Source organism: Hoplias malabaricus, chromosome Y (genome assembly GCF_029633855.1).
Source record: "Hoplias malabaricus isolate fHopMal1 chromosome Y, fHopMal1.hap1, whole genome shotgun sequence".
Classification (NCBI taxonomy): Eukaryota; Metazoa; Chordata; class Actinopteri; order Characiformes; family Erythrinidae; genus Hoplias; species Hoplias malabaricus.
In genome coordinates this window covers 24,043,131-24,065,620 of record NC_089820.1, presented here as the reverse complement: position 1 = coordinate 24,065,620, position 22,490 = coordinate 24,043,131, and the positions used below count along the sequence as shown (strand labels likewise).

At 40.7% G+C, this 22,490-nt stretch overlaps 1 protein-coding gene across 1 annotated transcript; it reads right to left on the bottom strand.

Moving 5' to 3' along the window:
- Window positions 1-1,649: 1,649 nt before the first annotated feature.
- On the bottom strand, window positions 1,650-22,223 carry LOC136679443 (NADH dehydrogenase [ubiquinone] iron-sulfur protein 4, mitochondrial-like). Its single transcript, XM_066657958.1, has 5 exons — window positions 22,011-22,223; window positions 20,581-20,656; window positions 3,259-3,431; window positions 2,121-2,194; window positions 1,650-1,840 (listed from the first exon to the last, which is right to left on the bottom strand). Exons 1-5 carry the CDS (start codon window positions 22,199-22,201, stop codon window positions 1,737-1,739), a joined length of 618 nt encoding a protein of 205 aa, XP_066514055.1. The 5' UTR covers window positions 22,202-22,223; the 3' UTR covers window positions 1,650-1,736.
- Between the last annotated feature and the right edge of the window lie 267 nt (window positions 22,224-22,490).

Below are 22,490 nucleotides of genomic sequence, written 5' to 3'. Positions count from 1 at the left end.
CTGGTTAAATCTTCCATTGAGAAACTTGGACTTAATGAAGTCTAGCATTCCAAGAGAACACACAGAGGTAAAATATAATAACTTTAAAACTACTTGAGCGGTTTATGTACTCGAAACCGCACAGACTTAACATGGCACCGTATTAAACAACTGACAAAACTGAGGCCTTCTGGTTTTTTAACTCCTCCATGTCTGATTTGGAGTCTTAGATTCTATCTTATGCAACACAAACAAAAACACCTGCATGTAATTTAGTAATAAAAATAGTTGCAGATTTGCGCAATACGTTACAGCACTTATTCAAATATTAGAAAACACTGCTTTTTTTCCAACAGGTGGTTTCCTCATCTCAAGGCATACCCCAGAGCACTGAGATAAACCTGCTCTCAGTCTTGTAAAGCTGGGCACGAACCCTTGTTCTGTTTCACAAGCTGTACGCAGGTTTGAAACCGTATATATGTGGAGCATAACAAGAAAAAAAAAAGACTACTTCGAGATTATATCTAAACAATATTTAAGTTTTAAATATAAAAGTTTTCTAGATTTGATGTCTTCAGATTAGTGGAGTTCAACCCAGAACTAGTCATCCGACCATCTTTACCAGACCTCATTCGTGTTCCAACATCTAGTCTAGAAGAGACCCTGCGGCAAATGAGAACAAACTGCCCACGGACAGCCACCCCACTGGATGAGCAGGTGTCCACAGATTTTGCACCACCATGCATTACTGTTGAGAATGAATCTAGTTTAGAAACGTTCAGCAAAGTTTAAATAAAAAACACAAATATGATAAATCTCTTCTTAAAAATGACCAATATATGCTCCTCAGAGCTCTATGAGAATGGTGTGGGCGTGGCCCAATAATAATGACTGATAGCTCTCTATCACTAGAGAACAGAATGCTGTTTATGTTACTATAGCAACACAGCCTCAAGACAGAGCAGTCGATGTTTTTTTTTTTTTTTTTTTTTTTTTGTAGAATTGGCATTATACAGCCGTTCATGTGCGAACCTACGGACGTCTTTTGTCTTTTATGAGTCTGGGGCTTTTATGCCCACTGCTAGTTTGCTGTATATGCCGGTCTAGTGTGGCAGCTATTTCCGCTGTCCTGCTGACTGAGTCGGTCTGCCTTCACCGCTGCTGCACTGCTCTGCGCCCCGGCCAAGTGCAGATGATATCTCCGCTGATTCGCCGTTAAACACGTCGACCGAGTGTTGTTGCTATCTCTGCTGTACTCAGACCTAATCCGTTCAGGTTCGTTCTGTTTGCGTCTCTCACTCCTTCCCCATAGCTTGGTGAATAGCTGGATAGCTAGCTCGTTTACTAATGGCTCCTAAATTTTGGCTCACCAGGCTCTTCGACTCAGAGAGGAGGTGTGGCTATGGTAGCCTTGTGATTGGTCAGGGTAACAGTGACATAAGCATTACCCACTTTTAGGACTGCCCATTCTACATCGAGACGTGAGCAGTACTGGTCATTTAGAAAAATACCAAATAAAACACAACATTTCAAAATCGATTCCCTGGGGCTTTAAAGTGTGGCTAATTGGTTCCATTAAACGGTTGCTTCATTCCCATTATCGAATGAATCACTGTTTAAACCCTAGTTAGGAAACAGACTGAGAAGACTCAGGTGATAATGATTAAGGATTAGATGCTTTATTAGATATAGATACAGAATAAGAACTTGTACAAGGCTGTTACAGAGAACAGTAACAGTGACCAGTGATTGATGCTCTACTTGGCAGATCTTCTAGTTCTTTTGTCCCAGGAAAAGTTTGCTCCATATGACTTGACTCTTGGCTTCGACGTTCTCCTCTCTGTTATATCGTAGCTCCAACCTGCACAAACAAACAGGACCGTGGATGAGTGGCCAAGCGTATTTTCCGGAATTGATTTGGGAGCGGCCCGTTGGCGTTGATGTGAAAAGTAAACGATTGCCACGAACAGTTGGAGCAAAAACAAAAGCAAACCTTTAAGTAACAAACAACACGTCTAATTCCTTCAGCACGACCTCCCTTCGGGGACAGTTCTGAAGTCCAACTCCAGCAAGAATTTGACAGTTCAGCGTTGCAGAAAAACTTCAGTTATGATTACGTCTTTCATGTTTCAACAGCTTACCATTCTTCTCCGCAAAGGCAACGGCATCCTCCTTGGAGCTGAACGTAAGGACCATGTTGGACAGTGGATCGGCTCTGAAGAAAACACATCACAATAAGGTTAGAGTTAAACAGGGCAAATAACATGTACAAATCTTTTTGGGGTGACATTGCAACAAACTATCGCACACCCAGGTCTTCAACATTCGAAAACATTGTCACTTTTCTTTTTCACATTGAGCACTGAGGATGTTTGAGTGGGAATCATCATCAGTAAATTCAGACAACTATCCATTTCATTTAACAGCCTGAGGATGTCGGGGGTGGGGGGGCGGACACATTCTAATTTACATTATTTACAATCTACATAAAATGATTGGACTTCAAAGCAGAGGAGTAAAGGCTTATTCACGGACTGACTTATACATCAGACTTTGTGTGATGGTTCCACGACTTTAGTAATCTGTTTTTGTTCATCCAAAAATAATCAGACTCTATATGAATAGACCCTCACAGTCACAGTTCGATTCCCGCTCCAGGTGACTGTTTGTGAGGAGTGTGGTGTGTTCTCCCTGTGTCTGCGTGGGTTTCCTCCGGGTGCTCCGGTTTACTTCCACGGTCCAAAAACACATTGGTAGGTGGATTGGCGACTCCCAAGTGTCCGTAGGTGTGAGTGTGTGAGTGAATGTGTGTGTTGCCCTGTGAAGGACTGGCGCCCCCTCCAGGGTGTATTCCTGCCTTGCGCCCAATGATTCCAGGTAGGCTCTGGACCCACCGTGACCCTGAACTGGATAAGCGCTTACGGATAATGAATGAATGAATGATATAAACTTTAAATAAAACTTCGCAACTTTGCGTCTTCGCAAAATCTACACCTACTTGCTACTGGTAACATACTGATTAAAGAAAACAATACGTATAAAAGGCCAGACCGTTTTCACAGCCCATGTTTTAGGTTGTACATTAAAATGAGCAGAAATGTCAAATCTAAAGTTAAACATAAAAGAAAGCTGTTTTCCGCAGAAGTTACTAGAAATTTAAAATCAGTGATGAGACGTTAGTAATTAAGCAAGTAAACAAAGTAGTGTTTCTGGAATTAATGAACATGTACAGCAACATCTCACTCAACACAGTGTTAACGTCTTTGCTCTCTCGCTTACGTCGAGGCCCAGCCCATTAGAGGGTTCTCCCAGCGCTCGCGAGTGTCAAAGTCCATCTTCCACTTCTTGGTGTTCTGCACGCCGGACTGCATGGCCGTACGAGTGGGGACGAATATGCGCACCTTACGGGTCTTGATGTGCTCCTCCGGAACCCCCGTTAAGGCCGTGATGTCCTGAGGGGAAACAAAAGAACGGCTATTTTAGGTCTGTATTGTATGGCTAAGAGCCTCTTTTTTTAAAACAGTAATAATTTGCTCGGGCTCTTTCTGGCTGATGAAAAAAGGTTTGGGAAAAGATCCAATAGCCTTTGCTTTGTAAAATGCAAATGCGAGCTCGTGGTAAGCATCCAAGTGGGAGGGAAAAAAAGCAGCAGCATTAAAGAGCTTGGCAGGCCTCACACACTTACACCTAAAGGGCATAAAAGCCCAAATATTTCCTTTTGAATGCAGACGCGCACTCTGTCTAGACAAGCTAATTTCTCACACACGCAAAATGCTCCGAGACAGTCCATTGTGATTTTTCTTTTTTCACTACAGGGCTTCGGTCACAGGCCAGAAACCTGCGCTTTCAGGTGTGAAGGCAGAGAGAAAACACTTCCAATTCCTACATTAGGTGAAGACTGAAGTGGTGGGAAAAAGGCTATTGAGGGCAGGCTAAGTGATTCTGAAACCAACCAAGCATGCTGAATACAAGATTATACTTGTTATAATATGCAAATTACCATTAATGTTTTTCTCTTCTACAAGTAAAAATGTAAAAAAAAAAGGGATGCACACAGCAAACAAGCTTTATTTTGTACATTATCCTCATTTTTAAGGCTATTGATAATTTTAACCCTTAAAAAAATGGTTCACTATGAAATCATATTTATTTTTAATATTATTTTGTACTCCCCAAATGTAGTAAATCAACCAAAGACGTATTTCTGTTTTGAGACCGACTGGTAAAGAAGCAAACCTTGAAATCCAAACAGATCTTACATAAAGACTTGGGCGAGTTATAGAGCGATACATGTTTATTTTTCCTCAAATTTCCCTCAGGATCAATAAAGTGATGTCATAATTAGACCTTAGAAAAAACAACAAAAAATAATATTTAAAGTAAGGGAGCATTAAGCACTTTTAACCTATTCTTAAATAGTTCCTTAGAGTCAGAAATTAAATAAATAAATAAATACATCTGTAAGACAAAGATTTAGGAGAAATTAACTGTTTCATAACCGTTGAGTAATCAACAAAGATTCGTTTTAATTATTTTATTTCATTTACCAAACCACGCGATGTGTTCTATTCCCACTTTGAAATAGAAATAGTTTGAAAAGTAAGATCTGCTCCAAAAGCAGGTGTTAACTGACCATGGTCCTGAGCAACTGCTGAAAGACTGCCCCAATTCTTCAAGGAATTAGGCGACGAGCATTGGGAAGTCGGCGACGACACACACACAAACCTCCCAGCACGCAGCCAGTAACCACCCAAGGTTCAGAGCCTCACAAGCAGCGCTCCTTTCAGCTCTCCTTCACACATTTCAATGGCCATTACAACTTCAAAGAATCAAATTTTTATCATTGTCTGTCATCTGCCAGTTGATTCTTTGGAAAAGGGGCGCTTTAGCATGAACCCTGAACAAAGACACCCGAACAAATTGGTGTGCAGAGAGTGCTTGCATAACATTTGGGCAGACTGAATAATAGTTGACCATACAGTAGCCTATGGCCAATTCATACGACAGGGGACAGGATTATGAACAATTCTGGGAACCTGGTGAAAAGGTAACCAAGCTGAATTTATGTCAAATGGTAAGCAAGAGAATCGCCGTGGTTTATTTGTGCGTTGGTCGTCTGGTATATTTTTGTCATGTTTTATATTCCAGCTAATGAACGTACTTCCTTACGGGAAAAAATAAATCAATGAAACCATCTATTATTGTTTTCTAAACACGCCTGCGTCTTTCAATATAACTGTGTGTTAAATGAGAGTTTCAGAGATGGCCCTATTTGTCTCTAAATTAATGCACATAAGGAAAACATACAGCTCCAAATGGATTTTTGAGGATGCTTGTGTCAGCCCCGGACACTAATTGTAAACAAATATATTAACGGATAAAAAGGCCAAGCCAAATTCACTCGAGTGATAACAGAAAATATGTTCTGAATTCACAATACAAAGCCTTCATTTCCTAGAAGGCATGTTTGTAGACGGCTTCTTTGCTCAACAACAAAAACGACTCTAGACCCTGAGGGGTTGCCATGCCATTCCTAGTAAATGCTGAGTGAGGTGCAGACAACAGTAATAATAAATCATAATAACAACAACAAGAGAATTGGACAAAAATCATTAGACTAGTTCCCAAAAGTAAGTTTTGGAAATTATGTAAATTAGCGCAAAATTAAACTGGGCGGAGTTAAATTTGGACTAACTCAATTTTTGATTTGTCAAGACCCAAGGAATCAGGGGAAAAATGATTTTGTCTCCACGCCTCACAGTGTAGGACACATTGACCTAAACATGTTTCGCTTCACTATAGCGCCACCATTAGGCCAATCAGTGTAATTTTTGTTGTCCTCCAAGATGCACACAAACTACAGCTACCTTCCAAGTAGGGCGTCTGTACGACCTACGGTCTCTTCCGCACAATGACTTTTACAAGAGAAAAAGAATAATAAGAAAACCCAAGGTGTGCTTGAACCCTAATAATAAGTTCAAATTATATATATTGCCTTTCCCAGACCCAAGGATGCTTTACATAGCCTCCCCCGCACCCATTTTTAAAAACACAAATAAATAAATAAACAAAAAAAAAAAAAAAAAGGGGGGGGGGGTGTTAAGGTGAATCCAAAGAAGAAAAGAGGAAAGCTTTAAGCAAAGATTTGAAGGATAACAGGGACGTAGAGTTGCGAAGAAAGGATGGGAGACAAATCCAAAGTTTGGGGGCAGCAGCATTTAAAGATCCGCCAACCAAAGTAGTAAGTCTTGCAGACACAAACGCAGGGATTAAACGTTATCTACGCGGGATTAACAATCCAGACTATGGTAAGCATTGGTAAGTTACATAAACTGCTGCTGGAAAGAGCTGCACAAACTGGAAATAAAAACTTTAAAGTTTGTGTTCAGTCGAATATGAATGTGTTTGAAAGGGTCTAAATGAGCTAAAACAGAAAAAGCGCCTCCTCATTGTCCCTGCAATGAAAAAGGTAGTCTAGACTTTTATGCCTGCATACATTAAGGCAACAAAAACTAGGAGGGTGATCTGCACAACAGGCGAGAGCACAATGGCCCAGGCACAAAGCGGGCGACGGTGGCTTAAATATGGTGCTTCTTGGGAAGGGAAGGAGAGGAAAAAAAAAACGAAGGGCAAAGAGGAACCACAAAGGGAAACGCTGCACGTTTCTCCTTCCATGTACAGGAAGCAAAATGAGAACTATGAAGTTTGACACTATTCACAGGGGCCTACCTCCCTGGTATGCAGACAGATTGCCAGGCTTAAGAGCGGGGGAGGAAAAGCTGGCAAAGTCTTCGTCACGTGAAAGCGTGTCTATATTTCTGACACCTTTGGCTCCTTAATGAATAAAGAGCATGGGATCTTTTCAGGGCGACAGACTGAGGGCCGAGACGCTCAAGAAAGAGCCGAGGAGCTCAGGCTGGCTGGCAGCTCCGCCAAACCAGTGTAAACCTGAGAGAATCCAGCATACAAACACACCTGCACACAAAGAGCAAAGGTAGTGATGACTGGGAGATCTCCGAAATATAAACTATGACCAAGCACAAGGTGGAAAATTTAATGCCAAAATCCAACATAAGCCCTGATCTGTCTGTCTGCCTCTGCATGCAACCAATGTGAATTCTGGTTTGACGAGGAGGAGGAGGCCACCAAATTTAACAGAAATCTCATGCTTAGTTTCCAAACCTTCTGTTCAAAAAAGGATTCAAAGTTAGAAAACTGGACTCTTAACAACTGTGATGACCACTTTCATCTGCAGAAGTTAGGAGAACATTAAGCTTCAGGTTGGAAAAGCCACTGTGAGAAGATACCTCACCACTATTGGTCGGTCTGAAAGAACGTGGAGCACTGAAAATCAAACAAACATGAGGTGGTTAGAATGATGAACAACCAACTTCTTTAACTGAACTTCGGAAGAGTGGAAAACCTTCCAGAGATTTCATAGAAACACTCAAACCAAGCGTCCAAAACAGAAAAGCTGCATTTCAGGCAAAGTGTAGACAGCTTAATTCTAAAGTTAAATTAGGACCTGAGGTGTAACTTCATATTAAAGCAACTCTAAGTAGTTAAAATTACAGCTTCAAAATCATTGTGATGCTACACTGACATGTAACAGGGAGAATGGAGCCTCTGTCTTTACTACTCTGGGTTCAGCACTAAAGTAACTGCATCATGTAACCTCTGGAGGAGGGTATGAATCCACCACCCCTTTCTCAATTTCAGGGCAGTGTTCATTCATTCATTCATTCATCCATTATCTGTAACCGCTTATCCAGTTCAGGGTCGCTGGGGGTCCAGAGCCTAGCTGGAATCATTGGGCGCAAGGCGGGAATACACCCTGGAGGGGGTGCCAGTCCTTCACAGGGCAACACAGACACACACATTCACTCACACACTCACACCTACGGACACTTTTGAGTCGCCAATCCACCTACCAATGTGTGTTTTTGGACTGTGGGAGGAAACCGGAGCACCCAGAGGCAACCCACGCAGACACAGGGAGAACACATTTCAGGGCAGTGTTGTAAAATTGAATTAAACCCTGCAACTGCAGGAGGAGCCCAGAAGCAAAAACAAAACATCTAACCTTACCTAGTGTTCCTTTAAATGTTTCCAGCTTATTTCCAGGCAGTTCTGTCCTTCACTTCAATAAACCAACTCACTGTCTCCAAGCGATCTCTCGCTTCAGAAAATTGGAAAGGCATTGTTATTTTAACCCTCCCCTCCCTCCTCAGGAACTCCTTCAGTCAGCGCTGGTCCTCAGGTTATCGTCTCCTTTGCTCTTTACGTTAGAGTAGTACAGTTTATTCAGCTGCCTTTGGGCCAAGTCCCTTTGTAAGAGCCACACACAGACAAAGGTGCGATTGCATGGCTGTTTGATGGCAATCGCGGGGCCCAGGAATATTAAGAGACAGGAGGGTGGTATGGGCAACTTGTAAAATAGCACAAAGGTGGCAAACTGATGTTCAGTTCTGAGCTAGAGCTGAAAAGCTGACCATAACACAGGAGAAAGTAGACAGAAAGTCCTTCCCATCAGATACAGGTGGAACCCTTTTCATGGATTTCCACAGGCCTGGAGTCCATATGTAATTTAATCAGATCCAGTGCTTCACTCCAGGACATGGAATTCAGATAAATAATTCACCTCTCCGGCACTCTCACACGAAAGCCTTTACAGCGTAAGCCTCAGTTTAAATTCACCTTGAACCTAATCCAGTGTCCGAGGGTTAAAATACAGAGACTTCACCAATTCACCAAAGGGGTAATTAACACCAGACTTGGACATTCAACCTTCCCTGTGAGTAACTTATGAAGGGGCTGCGAATAAACGACCGAGTGTCATCATACGCACCGAGGATGGTGTGTAAGTGATGAGCTCCAGCGTGTGGATATTTAACATTTGTTTTATTCTCTGTCAGATTGTACAAATAATCCCCGACAATTACGTGAGCTCTTTGGCCCGTGTCAGTACTTAAGGAGGACAATTTCCCGTTATTAATGCAGGGGGGGGGGGGGGGGGGGCTTGCACATCTTCAGCTGGAGGCTTCCACAAACTGCAAACACTTCTTGGAGGGCTGCGCTGAGCTTAAACCAGTTAACAGTCCGTGTACGCGCTCATGTGCTCAGTTGAATAGCGAGGCTTTCAACACCCTTGCTATCAGGATGTTATTACCTGAGACTTGACCTCTCTCTAGACATGTTGAGTGCTAGGTCACACACGCTGCAGTCGGTGTATCAAGCGCGCAGTTCAAATATCTCTCGGTTGGAGGGCTCATTTAAGGGTGGGGAAAAATATATATAATGTTTAAGGCTTTGTCATATGCATAATACATATTTTACCACTATAAAATCAACCTTTACAGCTGCCATTCTTTCCCAAGTTTTTCAAAGTGATCTGCAGAACTACGCCTTCAAATTTCGGTCTCAAGCTGTTGGGTTCTTTTTCTGCTTCTCACTCCACTGTTTTGAGAAAAACACAATCTTATTGTTCAGCCTGAAGAGGGCTTAGTTTGAGTCCATTTTCTCAGTAAATGCTTCAAAGAGAGATCCACGGCGCTGAGCTGTGTTCTCCCAGTGTAAAGGAGGAAACAAATACCTGTGTGTTTTATTTCTTTTTTTTTAGATGTGTAGCCAGATTGGAGCTTGGGTTAAACTCTGTTGACCCGATGGGGACCGTTTGGGTGGGTAATGGAATTTTAATTGGAAATTAAATAAAGTGTGGGCTCTGAGACTTGCTCAAAATAACCGAACAACTGTAGACAAATTTCAAGTATCAAAATAGCTGCTAGGACTGTTTTTAGCTATGCAGCATATTTCAGGTAACACTATTTGAGGGTCCACTCCAGATGCTATGTAGATGCTATGTAGTGCAATCTAACCTAAGGTAAATGTGACCGATTCAACTACATTTTACAATATGCTAACTCTAAATGTTGTAGATAATTAACCAGATGGTGCTTTACCAGATGGTTTCCAAAAGATTTTAGCTACATTTTAGCGCTGCTCTTCAGTTTCCACACGTCAAATGAACGCACAACTTCATGAACGAAACACATCCTGGCTGAAGGGCACATTTGAGGTGAGAACAACGTGATGTGATTGTGATTCTTCACCAACCTTTTGCTTTAACCTTGACAGCAGGGTTGTGTGTGTATTTTCTGTTGTGCAACACACATCCCGTTTGGTCATCTTTGAAGTGTGAAGACTGGGCTAATTACAGATTGGAAATACGAGGTCACTAATAGAAACAAACAACATGTAATACTTGTGTGAGTGAAAGGAGGGTGCAGCTGGTGCTGAGGGTCAACTCTATTCTCACATTTCAGCGAGGGATCAGGGCGGGGCGGGTGGAGAGGGCCGGAGAGAACGTGTGTGAGTGGGAAGAGGCATTTCCGCATCCTATTAGCCATGTCCCACCTGTTTGTTTGTTTGTAGGCAAAAAAGCTTGGCACAGCAGTGGTGCTTTTCAAGTGTTACTCACGAGCCATCTGCACTGTTTGAGGGAAAAAAAAAACGCATTCATATCCATATGTACGTGTTGATATTTAGAAAATGTCATTAAAATGTCACTCAGTTTTCAGTGATGAGAAACAGAGAAAGCTGTTCTTATTAAAGCTTAACGATTACAAAGTCAGTTCACAATGTTAAACTATGTTTAGTGTACATGCAGACAGACAGTGATCTCACTCTCTGTTATTATACCAACAACCAGTGATCGCCAACTTAGAATTGGAAATTCATGCAAATATTTACGGGCCCTTAAAAGTGACATTCATTTACACTTTTTTTTTCCTCCTTTAAATAAAATTCAGAGAATGACTTCTCGCCATTTGCTAGTCCTGTGGTCTGTCTGCAATGCAAGAAAAGGTCCACTGCCTGTACACAAGCAAATAAAGTGTCTCGGGCCAGACTGGCTTGGGTGTTCTCTCGAAACGGCATCTGGAGGCGTTTGGATAGTGGAGAGACCTCCGAACGTTGAAACACATGAAAAGTGATGAGGATGTTGCTCTGTTCCTGCTCCATAAGTAGGTAATATTGACATTGTTCTGCTGTTACAGGTACATTAATTAAGGTGGAGCTGACTCTAGATTCAGGAAAGCGCTAACTGCTTGAAAGTAAACATAGACCCAAAATGCTACAAAACTAAACAGCTCGAGTTACAAATGAGTTTTTTGTGGTAATTCAAACAGTGAATAAAATCTATAACCATGAACAAGCTAGTCGCCCAACTCAAACATACCATTCCACCTTAAAAGATGCAGACTTCCTGAATGCACTCAAATGTGAGGGGAGGGTTTATTCTGCTGTGAGCATTTACTTACATAAAAATGATTTCATGTCAAGATTTGAGAGCGAATAGGATACACAAGATCCTCAGAGGAATGTAATTGTAACTATATACAATACTACAGTATCCTTCTGGATAAATAAAGTGTTATATCTTTGAAGGCTTTTGGTCCATGTACTTGTGTTTTAAGGACCCATAACCTAGATATGTTTGTGTGTGTGTGCCTAGTTATTCCTCATATCTGCAGTAGTGTTGGCACAAGACGACGACTCCTGTTCCAATACAGATTCTCAAACATCTGACAGCAGCTAAGTACTGATCTGTTACTTATTTACTGTGAAGTGGATACACTCTGAGTATTAAATGTTTTGTTTTCCATCCAGTGTTTTACTGTCCCTCAGTGGGATGTTAACATTTAGCATCTAGGTGATAAACCGCTTAAGTCCAAAATGTGATGTACTCACTCCTAACTCTCTCAAATCTCAGATCTACTGATGATCTGACTCGTACGACTGGTGCGTACTAAATAAATACACTGCACATCTCAGGGATTCGCGTACTAGTAATAAGATTGCCTTTCAAGCTAACAAAAACATCTTAAAGCAGCCAAAGGATCCAGATAATTTTGCCAGCTACTACTGTAGGAGTGTGGTGTTCACTCTAATGGCTAACTCGTTTTATAAAGTTCAAAGTTATTAGCTACCAAAGTCATAACAATAGAAATATAATAAAGTTGCCAAGAAAGGACAATCCATAACTTGCACCATCTAATTATTTTCTGTTCTCTTCATCATCAGTTCTGTTTCTAAAGATAAAGCTGCTGTGCTCTGCTCTCTCTCCATCTTGGCAGGAATACACCCTGGAGGGGGCGCCAGTCCTTCACAGGGCAACACAGACACACATTTACACCTACGGACACTTTTGAGTCGCCAATCCACCTACCAACATGTGTTTTTGGACTGTGGGAGGAAACCAGAGCACCCAGAGGAAACCCACACAGACACAGAGAGAACACACCAAACTCCTCATAGACAGTCACCCAGAGCAGGACTCGAACCCACAACCTCCAGGTCCCTGAGCTGTGTGACTGCAACACTAACCTGCTGTGCCACCGTGTCGCCTTGAATTTCATTCACTTTAGCCAAAACGGAAACCATGCACACTTCCTAATAACGATTAAATAAAGAATTTGCAATCTTTAGAGCACAGAACTGAGAGATGGTTATTTACAAACACATGCAGCTCTGGCAATGCTTATAAAACCATGCTTAAGTTACTGAATCACTGTCCTTCTTTAAATTTGCGACCTACTTTGCTTTAAGCATTGTGGCACTGCACACTATTTTGAGCCATCTTCAGACTAAGTTTGGACTAGAAAGATCTCACAACCGTACCCAAGTCCACAATGTCTGCTGATATCAACCCGATACAGATCCAGTGTCAAACCAGTGGCTTTACTAAAGCTACGGTATTTATGGCGTCCTGTTCGGTTATCATGATGTCCATGTAAATGCAGTTCCACGTAAAACCAACTGCATTCAGCAATGAAAAAACCCCAAACATCTCCATCAACATCATTGCGTCTTTAAAGGTCAGCTAGGAACGTTCTCCTTTCTTACTCTGTACCTAATTACAGTTAAGTTACTCGGACTTAAAATATACAAAGTGATTTTCCTATAAATGAACAACCATAAAAATAAATCAAAAACAGAAAGACGTTCTCCTAGTTAGTAGTTTTAAATGTGTTTGCTATTATTTTCCCTAATTCTCTACTCCTCTGTCACTGCTGCATTAGCAGCAAACAAACAAAATGTTCTCTGAGCTTTTCTAACAACGTAAATGCACCCTTTCAAACTTGGGGCCATTCACTGGAAATAATGACATGTATGATGCAAGAGACATGTCTAATCTAGAAGGCTACGTGACTAAAGACGGACTTTCTAAACTATCACACAATAACAATCAATCACATTGACTCTGTGTACTTCCTATTAGCTTCACACACAAGTCCAAGTCCAGTCTACAAAGTGGAGACATAAGAGTGGGCCCATCTCCGCATACAGTGGAGTAAATGAGTTAACACTGCAGGAGAGCTGAAGCCAAAGTTCTGCTCCTGGGCCACACAAATACAACACCACTGAAGGGTGCCTTAAAGACTACTTTCCCTTGAGTGCTAAGTAAATGAAATACCATTTAGCAGCTAATACACAAAGCCTCTTGACAGGTCCTCTTCAAAGAGCCGTATCTTTTGACCTAGTTGTCCAGCCTTGAATTTTTTTTGCACAAGCACCTGGTTTTAGGTTCAACTAGACATAACAGACACTTGAGATGTGTTGTAGGGAGAGCAGGGAGTAGGGGGAGGACAGGTCAGCGCAGTCCGGCTCAGAGCCTGGATCTCCTCTCCCACTTCTCTCAGGATCAGAGAATCCATAGAAATCTCAGAACAATTTACGTCTGTTAGAGCTCTCACACATCAACCAAGTGACCCATAATATCCCTATCACGAACCATCGAGGCCTCTACTGAACTGCATCAGGACGTCACCAGCCTACAGCAAAAATGCCACCACATAATATGCTAAAACACAAAGATTGAAAGCAACAATTGTGTTATATTCTACAGTGCAGGCATCTGGTTTTCTTTCTTGTCCGCGTTCTCATTTTCCCCCATGTGGGGTGACAAGGCTCAACTGGTGCACACATCTCATAATCATTGCTTAATACCCAGGGATAAAATGTAGTACTAAACATCTAACACTGCCTTTAACACGGATAGTCCACAGGCTACTAAACCGCCGAGATCTGCACGTCCAGAGAGAGCCAAATTAGTGGCTGCTACCATTGAAAACTACAGTGAATGAATTAATAAATACACTTTGTCTGGGGGACTGGCAAAAACAGACTGTGTGCCACCAAAAGGGAATTGAGTAATTAATGAGACAAACAGACTGGACAATCACAGCATGCCAATCAGATAGCTGGCACAAACTTATTCCACTGTCTGCTCTCCAATAAACACAGCCTTGGTTCCACTTCTACACTTCCAACACCTTCTCTTCCCATTCTCTCTCAATAAGAATATGCATTTCATTTTAACAAGCTGAAGAAAAAAAGTGTTTCAGGTGAGAATGAGTTTTTTTCTAGTTGTGAGCATTATCATGAATATATATATCATCAATATATCTTTTTGGAATAAGAGATAAGAGAGAATTTATTGTCCTTCACAGGGCAACACACACACACTCACACCTACGGACACTTTTGAGTCGTAAATCCACCTAACAACGTGTGTTTTTGGACTGTGGGAGGAAACCCACGCTGAAACAGGGAGAACACACCACACTCCTCACATACAGTCACCCGGAGGAAACCCACGCAGACACAGGGAGAACACACCACACTCCTCACAGACAATCACCCGGAGGAAACCCACGCAGACACACGGAAAACACACCACACTCCCCACAGACAGTCACCCGGAGGAAACCCACGCAGACACAGGGAGAACACACCACACTCCTCACAGACAGTCACCCGGAGGAAACCCACGCAGACACAGTGAGAACACACCACACTCCTCACAGACAGTCACCCGGAGGAAACCCACGCTGACACAGGGAGAACACACCACACTCCTCACAGACAGTCACCCGGAGGAAACCCACGCAGACACAGGGAGAACACACCACACTCCTCACAGACAGTCACCCGGAGGAAACCCACGCAGACACAGGGAGAACACACAACACTCCTCACAGACAGTCACCCGGAACAGGAATCGAACCCACAAGGTCCCTGGAGCTGTGTGAATGCAACACTAACCTGCTGCGCCACCGTGCCGCCCTGATTAGGATATTCTCATCTGAATTAACAAAATTTATAACCAGTAATTTTTGTGTTAAAGGAGCAATCTGTAGGATATTCACTGTAATTAATCATAAAATGTCCAGGGTGTGTGATCATAGATCACACAAGAAGGAAACAGTCAAAGCTAAAACACAGCATTGCTAAAGCAGTATATTCTCTTTGAGAAGTGCCAAGTCTGGAGCGCAGCTAATAGATCCCACCGCCCGAGGTCCTGTCTGTCATCCCTCCCTCTGTCCAATCATTTTACTGTCCACTGTGAAACTGGCCAGGTTTACAAACAGCCATGAAATGACCAAGTGGACAGAGTTAATGTTATATTTTACCAGACCCCAAAAGCCCTATAGCCCTTCTAAAAACCTCCTTGAGTTGAGACGGAGTAAAATGAGAGGAAATAATGGCCTTGTGTTTTAAAATTTGAGGCAGTTTACAAGCAGCAACACCACAGAACAGAGCCAGAGCTGGCTAATTTTCTCCTGAACTTGTAACAGGAAATCATTTCTGAAAAAACACAGAAGTACAGAAGCCTATGAATAGATTAAAAGGAGTAAACAACATAGGTTGAGTGTTTTATATATAGAAAGTGAGGCATAGGGACATTTGAAAAAGGTAAAATTTTGTAGCTATATTTTATACGAAGAAGGCGAATAACAACATGATTCAAAAATGTAAATACCACTCTTTGTTTCTTTTAAAGAAATTAATGCAGATTCATGTGTATTTCTTTGTGGTGTGTGTGTTTTAAACAAATTAAAGAGTAAGAATTGTGTTTGAAAAGCCTCGCATATTCAACTATTTAAGGTGGAACGGAGAAATCAAGCTTGGTAGTACATAGCAAATATAAGCATTTCTCTAGTAGACAGATGATTTAGTGACGTTCACCGGGTCGTATGTTTGAAATAGATAAAATGGGAAATAAGAAGTGTTTCAAAACGAGTTTATGTTTAAAAACCTAGCGCTAGCTTTAGCTTCACATAGCTGTTTAAGGTGGATGTGAGTATTCAATAAGAAGCTGGAGAACAAAGCATATAACTTGACCCATTTAAGGTGCAATTAAATGCTTGAATACAAAAATTGTGAATAATTGGTTGAATAGTACACTTGGTCTGTGCGATTTAAACAGACGAAGTGGAAAAATTGAAGGTGGATTGGGACAGTAAAGGCTTTTGAAGGCAGACGTTGTAGTGAAACCATGAAAACTTTTCTGTGTAAATGTGTTGGTTATGGCAAACTCTTCTTAGCTATTACTTCCCCAGTTTTTACACTCGTCTCTTGCTTTTTCGTTCAGTTTTCCTCAATCTGGCAACCTGTTTTAACTTCACTTCTGGGGAGGGGGGGAGGAGGCAGACATCTCTCCCCACTATTTGGGAACTTTATTATAGTTCCGATTTTAAACGCTTGGTGTGAATATTACAGATTGCTCCTTAAACAGTTGGCCTTTTCCACCACTACTACACCGTAATACCATTACTTTCAACAGTTTCACAACAACCCATTTCACACATGCATGGTAATGCAGAAAAATTTACCCACAAACACCCACGACATTTGTATGCAGACTTTATTCCACTAGCGCACTAATAAAAGCTTGGCATAAAGTCCAAGTCATTGAATGTGTGAACAGAGCCGCTAATGTCCCGGAATATTTCTTGCACTCGCTGCACAGTTGTCCCCCCATGCCTAAAGCACAATGAACATTTTCTGCTGCCAGGACACTTCTGACACAAAAAATATTAAAAATAGCTGGCTGTGTGCTACATATGTGTGAATACTTTGCAGACTATGATTTTAGATTCAAATTTCTCATCAGCCTTGTGTGGTTTCCGTAATGCAAATGCCCATATCACAACAAACAATGAATAACACTATACTGCTCAGCTGTGGCTGGTGTTGAATTTTATGCATGGCTGACATACCACAATACTTAGATAACACAACGTCACTTCAAGATCTTAAGTGAATCATGCACCGATAATGCAAAGTTTGGAAGGTTGAACTATATTAGGAACACATATTTCAAAATGATAGGCATCTATGTACTACAGAGATATTCAAATGTTAAAGATAAAAAAAAAAACTGTGAGAAATGGCCGATGTGAGTCCGTCCTTATAAGTGACCTGTGCATGGGCCCAAGCTTTTCGTGTAAAGCAGTGTATCAGTGGCCAGCCATGCAGGCTTTCTCGCAGCTCAGCATGCTTAATCAAACAGTAATTACTAACAAAAGCAAGCCAGGGCAGGCACCAGAGGGAGAGAGTGCCAGCACTCAGGCACAATCACGCACGTCTTTAATTGCCATCATTTAATATACGCCACACATTTGACTGCTCACAACAGGCTACATATGCAAGCACTTTCACATGAACACATGGCCTTTACCTTGGGATGTTTTGTTCCTTATTTATGAAATTCCATTTTCATATCTTAATCAGACAGGAATATTGAAATTTAACAGCAATGTCACTGGCTTCCTTTTCAAAGAAATTAAAGCCAGGTGATTGGAATCTCAGTCGAAATTGAGCAACACGTCAAAGGTCCCATGTGTCACTGCGGTTTATAAACTCTTGAAGATCAAACAAATTCTAATGTTGTTTCTCGAAAACAAAGAGGACTTGGATAAAGTTTAATCAAGTTTATATTGTAAAAAAAAAAGCATTAACATTGTATTCCTGAACCCAAACAGAAAAACATAACAATGGAACCTCATATTTCAAAAAATCATTACCATTAAAAGTGACATTTTGCTTGTGTAATATCCTTTAAATCATTGTGTGTGCGTAATGATTATTGAAGACACTTAATGTTCGGGTGATGCGGTAAGGTAAGGTGACCAGACGTCCTCTTTTACCCGGACATGTCCTCTTTTTTAGACTTAAAAAAGTGTCCGCCGGAATTTCACAAACGTCGGGGATTTTGTTTTTCTAGAGCTTACGTAGAACTTCGAGAAGCTTCCTTCACAAACTAGTCCCGCCCTCCCCTACTCCTATTGGTTCACTTGAGTGAGAAGGGGGCGTGGTGAAGTAGCCTAAAATCTTCTGATTGGACGGTCTGACTGTAGAGCTACCGTTATTGGTCGATAACCTTCTCTGTAAACATTTAATTGGTCAGTCTGCACGTCAGTAGTCCTTGTTTACGTCAGGCAAAGCTCATGTACCCACCCTCATCTCGAGCAGCTATGCCGAAACGTAAATGTAAGTTCTCGGATGAATTAAAAAAGAAATTCCCATGTTTTGTGAAGGAAATAAAGATGTAAAGGACCTAAAAGCACACATAGGTTCAGCTAGGAATACAACGGCAGCGAGGGGCGAGAGCTCATCTCCTTTTTTCACCATCTCAGATCTGGTCACCCTAGGTAAGGCATGACACAAATAAAATTAAATAAAAATAAAACTCCCCACCTGCTGTACATCATCAGAAAGTTTTTACCTCTTAATGCATGTAAACATCTTCAAATACAAACATATGAAGGTACTGCTAGTTTTTTAACCCATCAAATAAAATGATGCCAAATAGCAACAACTTTAAGTAAGCTCAGTAAATTGTGCTTTTCATATCAAAGTCTAACTATTTTCAGGAGTTTAGGAGTCATGCTTTAGAGTGGATTTTTCACTCAATTTATCGAGGTTCATTAAATGTTTCAACTGAAACAAACAATTGGATTTAGGCCCATAATTAACCAACATCACTTGGTTCAACAATTGTTTACAATATTTAACAAATAAAGAACAAATTAAATGCATTGCATCACAACAAATAAGTCTTTTTTGGGGGAAACAGAGTGGGCTTTGTTTCAGAAATGCTTCAATAATTTAAACAGTTTAAACACATTTTTATATTTTGGCACATATTTTTTTTTTTTTTGCTCAAAGGTGTTTTAAAATCATGAGAACTTTGAGAGCTGATGACTATAGACATTTGAACAAGGGAATAAAAGGAGTGGAGGTTTGTATATACTCAGTTCAGGGCTTTTGTCTGTTTTTATACAGAGAAAATCTGCCTTTTTTCTTCCAAAACACGTCTTTTTTATGCTAATGCATTGCAAACCACCAAAGAAAACATGCTCCACTATTTTAGAAAATGCGAAGAACTAACTTTTGATGGTCACTGGCTATTTCACCAAATTACTCACTGTATTAGTAAATCTCCTCAGCTCAACAGGAGTGGAAGCTTTGTGGCCAGCACCAAAAGGACAGCCTTTTCCTTCCAGACGAAACTGCTACTGTCTGTCTAGTCTTGTCTTTTTCTTTTCATTCCATTCATTTTGGGGGGCCCTTGATCAGCTTTGCATTGGAGCGGCCCCAAAATTGAAGTGAGAGCCTTTACTGAACTAGGCAGGGCTTGTCTGAGCTGGGTCCCCAGCTTCTCAAAACACCCTGAACCAGTTTTAAGATTTTGTTTTTTTTTTTCCATTTAAACCAATGATAAGGAAACCCACTTTCAAACTGTATTCTTCCAAACACAATTGACAAATATTAACCGCATTAAATGATGCAATTAAACTAAATTTTTGTCACGAATACATTAAATAAATGTAGCTATCTATGCACAGAGATCTATGTCTAGACATCTAGTGTGCGATACATTACCAAACTGTACGCTGCACTTTAGAAATGTGTTTTAATCCAATTTTAATCAGTTTTAATTAAATACGTACATTTTATTTAACTAAAAGTCTAGTCCAATCGATCACACAAGAAAGATCATATTGTTTGCATATTGCTGGTAAATGAAAAATGAAACCACGGAGGTTGTTGCCATAAGGAAACACTGATCAGTGACCTCACAGTTTGATCCGATTTCAATTTTAAGGTGCCATGATTTTTTTTTAACAATTCTATGTCTAAAGCATTTTAACACTATTTTTTTATCACATTAAATACCAAATAGATTATTATAGTTAATCCCTCTGATTATTGCACAGATTTCACTACGCATTTTGTAAGGAAAAGAAAAATCATAAAAGCATTCAGGATATTTCTTTACCAACAAAATGAACAGTATTTTTTAAACAAAGCCTCTTGCTGGAGAAACTTCTACACTTGGTCTGTGTCTCTTACATATTCTACAAAATTGTTTTCTGAGGTTACAGCCTGTGGAAGATCTGTGGGAAACCATGAAACGTCATATTTATATCATTTACATCTCCTGTAAGTGCCATGATGGACATGCTAGCAATTTGAAAAGAACCCTTCACAGTGAATACGTCAGTAAACATTTCTACTAAAGTCTTACTTTGTCTACTTTGAACTTTGAAACTTTTTATTAAACCACTATAAAAGATTTTTTTTTGTTTGTTTTGTTTTTGTATTGTGGAAGTAGCTGAATTTCATACACGTTGAATAAACTGGATCCAAACAGCATTTAACATGTATCAGCCCATCAATGGGCTGCCCTTTATCAACCTTTCATCAAGACAAAGAGTGACAGCAAACAAAGGACACTGACGGCACTCTTACCAGCTTCTCATCCACCGTGATGAGCTGGGAGCCCTGCTCTTGTTTCTGTGCCAGACATCCTGACGTGCTAACTGACCTGCAAGACAGGAAGTTTGGAGGGGGAAAAAAATTAGACTGACAAGCAAACAAAAAAAAATCTCTCTTAAGTAAACAAAAAGCAACCACAATGCATTGTCTTAGAGAATGGGGCACATCAAGGGGAGAGAGAGGAGAGCACGCAGATCCATTAGTTCTGTCTGCTGATTTCCTGGCATGCTCCCATCAGCATGTTAGCAACAGACAGCACTTTATGTTGGCCCACCGACCCACAGTCACCAAGAGAGCGTTTGGAGCAAGACCTACGCAACAACTCTCTCTGCAAAATACCTACAGCTGACAGTTTGTCACGAACAGAAGATAACGCCACTGAAAGTCTGATCTTTCTCGCATGTGGCTGCCAGGGGAACCCTGTTATCATTTGGTTCAGTCTACCAATCCAAATAAGAGTGGCTGGCAAAATGAAGACGAGTCTCGATAAGATTTTCTTGGACTGTAAAATACTATAGTTAATATTCTGTAAAGCTTTTAAACACTCAATAGTTTCTATCCTCATAATTTAGGGCCACAATCTTAGTTTTGCTACTTAGGAACGACATATGCTGGCTAAAAACAAAAAACGTTTCTATATATCCTGTATTTAGAGCTTAAAATATTCCTTATGGGAATGTTTATGTTAATTATTTCCCACAGATTAACGATAGGTGCCTTTAAATTTACTAACTGTTCCCTTGACTATTTTACCTAGCTAACTGCCCCTAGAATAATGCTTTATTGAGGCTAATTTGGGTATTAGAAAGAAAAGTTTTTCAAAAAGAATTAATAAATTGAAGGGACAGTAGTAAACCTGAGGGAGAAGTGTATTAATTTGAAAAACTGTGTGTATACTTTACGTAAATGTATGTTTTAATTATTTAAACCCCTTATCAAACGCTCTAACAGGCAGAGAAGCTTTGTTCATCAAATAAACACATCGTTATTTAGATGTATATTAATTTCTGTAAGAATATGACCAAGATGGGACACTTGAAATGACTCCCTGTGGAAAATAAATGATTTTATATCAAAGCGACACTGGAGAATGGAGCACAACGACCAGCATTTGCACGTTTACATTTACAATATTTGTCTGTTTAATCCGAGCTAACTTATGGGTTTACAGTTATACACAGAGCTGAGGCTCAGAAAACTGCTAAAACCGACTTTAAAATTACATTTTATATTTTTTAATGTCATTTGTGCGAAAAGACCGAGGCTCCGTTTAAGGTGGAATGGAATAATTCCTGTAAATAAAACAACTTCACCTCCGGTTTGGAAGCGATTTTGACCGTTAAATCTCCTGCGCATTCAAAACCCGACGGCACGGTACGACGAAGCAAAGTGTGAGTCATTACCTCAGAGGAGTCCGCGGGGTTTTCGGTATTAAATTTCGAAAATAAACTCGACTCAGACTCAAAAGTGACATTGAGGACGACGCCATGTCGACGGGGTAGACACAGTACGGCGGCCGGCAGGGTAAAAAAACAGAAACGCGATTATTCCTGAGGTAGCAAAGACCGTTGTGTTTCTGCAGACACCCACACATTCACACGAAAAAAAGAACAAACACAGAAACGCACTGCACAGGAGCTAAAAGATTAATCGCTTTGAATCGAGATCACTGAGCTGATTTACTTACATTTCATAAAGTTATAAGGTGGAAACCATAGAATGCAGAGTTAATAAAACGGAAGTCTTAACCTGCACTAGGTCTGTCACAATAATTACATTATCGACTTATCGTAGGCTACAGTTTATGGAATTTCGTCAATAATAGTTGCTGTTTGTCTCAGAAAGTTGAGCTCCAGTCCTTATTTGCTCTTGAAAAATGCCAA

Excerpts from the sequence above, each read along its gene's own strand:
- LOC136679443 (XM_066657958.1), bottom strand. The coding sequence starts at position 22,201 with ATGTGTGGGTGTCTGCAGAAACACAACGGTCTTTGCTACCTCAGGAAT. Across the intron at positions 2,195-3,258 it reads CTAATGGGCTGGGCCTCGAC|AGCCGATCCACTGTCCAACA; the intron begins GTAAGCGAGAGA and ends TGTTTTCTTCAG. Across the intron at positions 1,841-2,120 it reads TGCCTTTGCGGAGAAGAATG|GTTGGAGCTACGATATAACA; the intron begins GTAAGCTGTTGA and ends TTGTTTGTGCAG.